The following is a 5437-nucleotide window of genomic DNA, read 5'->3' as shown; positions in this document are numbered from 1 at the left end:
TGAACCTGGTGTGTGGTGTGTGTGTGGTCGTGGTCAGATTTATGCCCTCATTACTAGTGGTGTTGGATTGTATGCATCCTTGGCCAGTGAAAGTGTGTGTTTTAGGTTTGTGGACGGTCACAGCTTGGCTGGACACTTCCTTTCCTACTCATTCACTCTGCTCCGTTCTCTCCGTCTTGCCTGCTCATTCAGTTTGTTGAACAGGTTCACCCTGGATACCTGGATAAAGATGTTCGTGGGAAGAGGGGGAAAAAAGGAGCGTTTTATTTCACACATGACTCACTCAGTGTTTTGTCCCTCTGACAAGTGCTCTGTCTATACCTCTCCTGTAATCAGTCTGTCTTGGTGTTGTACCCCATTGCCATAAACACCTCGATGCCAATGGTACTGTCCTCCCTCACACACACATCCACTCTTTGTTGCTTCACTCCCTCCCTTCTTCTGTAGCTAATCTCTTCCCTCGCCCACTCTTCCTCCTACTCGCTCCCTCTCTTAAATGACACAAGTGCCCTGCACTCCTGTCTTCGTGGGTTACGTAAAGGGAAAAACACCTTCCGATGGAAAATAAGTTTGCTTCTAATTTCCCATTGGCAGTCTGAATAGACTGTATTTGATGGCGTAAGACTGGTGTAAATCTAAAGGCGTGCACACACAGGTACATTCTGTTTCAGTGACATCTGAGTGATGTTGGTGTCTGCTTGCATTGATAGTCCTGCCTTTAGTAATTCCATGAAGGGGCTAGTCACTTATGGCATTTAGTCATGGGAGTTCGGGAACAAGTGAACTCTATTCCACAGGAAACAAACCTGCTAACTGCAAGAAGTTTGACTGGTTGTAGCGTGTCTGATCCAATTTTTAAGAAGTTTTCTACTTGCTCTGTTTTCTTCTTCAGGTCCCTGTTTTCTTGAAGTTGGAAGGGGGTGACCGTCCGAAACCTGAACATTGTCAGACATTTGTAGATGTCGGTTTGTCAGGTTATGAGTAGGCAATTTCAAGAGAATCCTGGTGAAATCACCAATGCATCCACAACCATACCTTACCAACTCTCTAAAGACTGCCCTTTATGTGGGTTTGATAGGTGTTTGTTTCTGTCCTCTGTGTTCATGCGTTTTGAACATTTCTTTGTGCGTTGTGCCAGCTGGTGTTGCGGCACAGGGGGCCGAAGGAGCAGATGGTACTGATAGACTGTAACTCACTGTGTGAATGGGGAGACTGCCACAGTGCACTCACAGGGAAGATGGGATGGAAAGTGATGCTTGGCAAGTGAGGATACTGTGCCCTCTGTCCTTATTGACAGTGACACATCTTCCCCTTTTTGTCTCTGTACACCAATAGTTTGGATTTGAAATCAAGCTATTACTTTAGGTTAAAGATATTCATTTCATGCAATAACTTCCTGAAATATGCGGCCTACTGACCCAACCAGGTGCTTCGTGTCATCTTTAGTGCTTCTGTAACAGGCCTCTACTGCAGCCATCTGAGTGTTTTGGCCTTACATTGTATATTGAGCAGTTGAGGGACTTGGATTTAAATCTGCAGATTTTCGTCAGTGAAGACAAGTGAGCCAATTCCAGTGGCGGCCATAAAAGCCTAGGCTACATTCTCTATCACTCAGTGTTAGTCTTTGTTTTATCAGTCCAAAATAACTTTTTCCAGAAATGTGCATGCTCATTTGGTTAAATTCTTAGCAAAATTGTTTTGGGTGTGTTATAGGAAATTAACCAGACCGACCTGTTTTTGAGGCTAATTTGTTTGAACCTTACAGTGCTGTCTCTAGTTATTTTGCTGTAGTCTTCTGTGGATGATTGTGACAGACACATCCATGCCTACATTCTGCAGTCTTCATGATCAGGAGGACTGATGTTTTTTCTTCGACATGATGGTGAGCATTCTTTTCATCTGCTGCGGAGGTCTTCTCAGCAGTTGTTTTTCTTATGAGGATGTTTCTTGCTTGTTTTGCCTGTTTTGATTTTCTGATGTGGGTTTTCTTTGGTCGCTTAGCGTCATAAAGCCTTTCACAGTCACCTTTCCCTGCCTTTGTTGCAGTGGTTTTCCCTTTGACCCTGGCGTGTGTCCTCCCATGACGACATTGTGTTCTGAGCAGCAGATGTGTGACTACTGGCAAAGTGGTCACCTTGGAGATGACCGTCCTACCTATTTGACATCATCCTATTTGAGGGAGGGGAGGGAGGGGAGGTAGGGGCCCCCCAGGGGAGGTGGTCAGATATTTAGCAGTATAAACCCAGTCCGTCATCCCAGCTGATTAAACCACTGCCAAGCGAACAATGTTAGTCAGACACCAGCAACATCCCTCCTATACCATCACAGAGTGGGAGGGAGGGGAGGGAGGAGAATAAGAAGGGCAAAGCGTGTGAGAGTGGTTCTTTCAGCTGGCTCCAAAAAGTGAAAGCTAGTTCCGCTGATAGACTGCATGAGAAAAAGATGGATCTCAGCCTGAGAGTATAGAGACCCACAAAATCCAAAACCAGAGAGATTTTTATTGAAGGTGAGTGGTTTCATGCATTTAATTTGACTGATGTGTATATAATACCACACTTTGTGCTTGATTCAAAATTGTATTTTAATATTTTTATTGTATCTACCATTTTACCTTGTCATTTTCAAGTAATTAGGTGTAACCATGTTAATGTTCTAATAATGGCTAAATAATAGTATGTACTGATATTTGTAGATCTGGCTGTTACTCATGCATTTACTACAAATGTTTATCGAGATCATATTAAATGGAAATCACATCTCATTTTCATTCTTGCCATTTCTATTTTCATTTTCAGACAGAACTTTGTGTGAACGAGGCAGTTTCCTCCAGCAGTAGAGTTGTAATGGTCGTTATTGCGCTTGGATGTTGCATAATTCACTATTCTGTATAGAGTTAGAGATTGACTAGTAATATGTCAATAGTTGCCTCAGTCATTACGTCTTAAGTGGCATATATTACTACTTTGGTCTTTTGTGTTTTTGCAGAACTCCATTGTGTTTGCAGTGTCTATATTGGTGTCCAGCCAGTCTCCTGCCATCCTGTTCCTTGCTGTTGCTGCTCACTGCCACCATGTTGTACCCATCTCTGCTGTCTGCCATTCTGCTTCTATTGGCCCCCCTGGAGCACACAGAGGGGCGTGCCCTGCACCCCTCTCCTGATGCCATCCAGGTATTCGGAGGCGGGTAGGACTGTAGGAATCGGGAGGGGGGCATATGGAGGGATGTGTGTGTTTGAATTGTGTGCAGAAGGAGTAAGCATCTAACATTTTAATTATGTTCGTTTGTTGGATTTTCAGTGTAGTGTAAAATGTCCTGTATTATTAACTGCATATTTGTTGTCTCTTCCAAGTTTGTTGAGCAGTTCTTAGAACACTACAACAACCTCCTGCCCATTGATGACCCTGAGAACCTGGTGGTCAGTCAACCAGAAGAGCCCTCCTCAGCTTTCCCTTCCGGAGTCAAGGTTGCGGAGTACCCCAAATGGTCAGACCTTCCACCGCAGGGGGACAGCACCTGGCTCCGCCTCCTGAAAGCGACCCTTGCCAATCAAAAAAGGGCAGTGATGGACCGGTCGAGAAGGGGGTGGAACCGAGGATGCTTTGGATTGAAACTGGACCGAATTGGGTCAATGAGTGGTCTGGGTTGTTAGTGGGAAGATATAAAAAAAAAAAAAAAAAGACAGACTGATGTCCTTCATGGGCAATTTCACTGGTGCAGTCGTTTACACACATTCAGTGAATAGAAAGACTGTGTAAGTGCTGTGGATGTCTTCATGTAGTGTCATTTGCAAATGTGAGTGTAATGAAAATTACTTGGATTGTTGGAAGGGGTTAGCTGGTTTTCTTTTGAATCCTTAAAGTTTCAAGTTGTTTTAATAACCAACTTTGTTTTAAATGTTTCTAACAGTACACTAAGGAAATGTTTAAAAGTTGTATATCTTGACTAGTAGTCATTGTTAATGTTGGAATAACAGTCATTGCATGTTTGAAGGGAAAGAGTAATTTGTCATGGTTCTGCTCTTTGTTTTCCATACATTTGGCATGAATAAATGTACACAGAAATCAATTTGTACCGAATGTTTCTTCTAAAGTGTAAAATTCTACCGAAAATCCTCCTCACGCCTCCATTTGCTCCATATTGTAATGCGTCATCTCCGTGTTTATGCATTTCTATTCAATTTGGAGGTTCAATTTCTCACAGCAGATATTTATACCTCTTTCTACAGACGTTTTATCATCAGCCGCGGGCCGCTGAGACAGGATATTTATCGCTAGTTTAGATGTCAGCGTCATGTGTTGGGCTTGTGTAGGCAGAATGATTCGGTTTTGGATCTACATTGACGTTCACTAATCAAACTACTAGGAACTGTTATAAACTGTATTACATGTACATTTAACCTATTTGCAAAACACAAATCCTTTTTGACTCTTATGTCCAGTACTCCTTAGTCCGGGTTATAGCATGCTAATGTTTTCCTGGGGTCAGGGATGGACAACTAATTTAAGCTGTGGTCTTATTTTTAATTGTTAGAGGGACTGGATTATAATTTGTAAACAACGATTTAACCACATTTAAGTCATAACATGTTTATCAAAAAATATATATTTTTATAATGTTGATATAACTTTTATTTCTTTAAATGGTCTTACAGATTTTACTTCACAACCTTACCATGCAAAAAATACTCAGGCAATTAGTGGGCCATGTGTCCTTCTCATTGAGACAATGGCAGTCTGTCCAAAATACACACAGCTTAATTTGTTACTTGCATATTCATGGTTTAATTAAATAGAAAATACAGGTCTCCAAAAACAAATTCTAGAGACCGGGAGGTTGTGCATCACTAGTGGTTGTGAAGAGATTAGGTCAGGTTGGCAGATTCGATGCAGTCGATAAAGTAAACCACTAGATGGCAGTCAATAAGTTTATCTTGCTGCCAGAACCCAAGAAGCACTGGACTTAGTACTGGACTCTGAAGGACCATAAAACCGATCATTCAACTGCATATTTTTCTGTATTTTTTTTGTGCCCAGATGTATAAGTTTCAGGTAAAGGTTGTAGCTAAGATCAAATCTAAATATAACTTGCCTGTGGCCTTTTGGATGAAAGTGTCTGCCAACTGAACATACTTGTTGAGACTGTGCTATATTGAGACACACTGAGCTCTACGGCAGCAGGCTTGCTGTGCTCTTAACTTCAGGGTCTGTTCGTACTAGAATTCTCCATTACTTTTCTAAACTCCTTTTGACCGAACATGATTAACCAACCCAACCGAACATTTTCTGATTAAAAGAAATGTTCTGTACAGAAATCTACAGGCCTACATTAAAGACTCAATTGTTGAGCAAAGTTGTCCTTCGTTGTATTCAAACTTACATGTGAAAACTATAATCACGTGTTCTTCTATGAGGAAGGCTCATGCATACAATACAGTACA

At 41.8% G+C, this 5437-nt stretch overlaps 1 protein-coding gene across 2 annotated transcripts; it reads left to right on the top strand.

The window, feature by feature from the left end:
• The first annotated feature begins 2344 nt into the window (after positions 1–2344).
• Positions 2345–4065, top strand: wu:fj39g12 (ANP domain-containing protein). Of its 2 annotated transcripts, XM_010884974.3 has the most exons (4): positions 2345–2506; positions 2796–2846; positions 2986–3169; positions 3350–4065. In XM_010884974.3, exons 3-4 carry the CDS (start codon positions 3071–3073, stop codon positions 3647–3649), a joined length of 399 nt encoding a protein of 132 aa, XP_010883276.1. In that variant the 5' UTR covers positions 2345–2506; positions 2796–2846; positions 2986–3070; the 3' UTR covers positions 3650–4065. The 2 variants fall into 2 exon arrangements, with proteins under 2 accessions (XP_010883276.1, XP_010883275.1); XM_010884973.4 differs by lacking the exon at positions 2796–2846 and having other exon boundaries at positions 2346–2506.
• The last annotated feature ends 1372 nt before the right edge of the window (positions 4066–5437 follow it).

This window comes from Esox lucius, chromosome 20 (assembly GCF_011004845.1).
Source record: "Esox lucius isolate fEsoLuc1 chromosome 20, fEsoLuc1.pri, whole genome shotgun sequence".
Taxonomy (NCBI): domain Eukaryota; kingdom Metazoa; phylum Chordata; class Actinopteri; order Esociformes; family Esocidae; genus Esox; species Esox lucius.
This window is presented reverse-complemented; position numbering and strand designations above follow the sequence as displayed.

Excerpts from the sequence above, each read along its gene's own strand:
- wu:fj39g12 (XM_010884974.3), top strand. The coding sequence starts at position 3,071 with ATGTTGTACCCATCTCTGCTGTCTGCCATTCTGCTTCTATTGGCCCCC. Across the intron at positions 3,170-3,349 it reads CCTCTCCTGATGCCATCCAG|TTTGTTGAGCAGTTCTTAGA; the intron begins GTATTCGGAGGC and ends GTCTCTTCCAAG.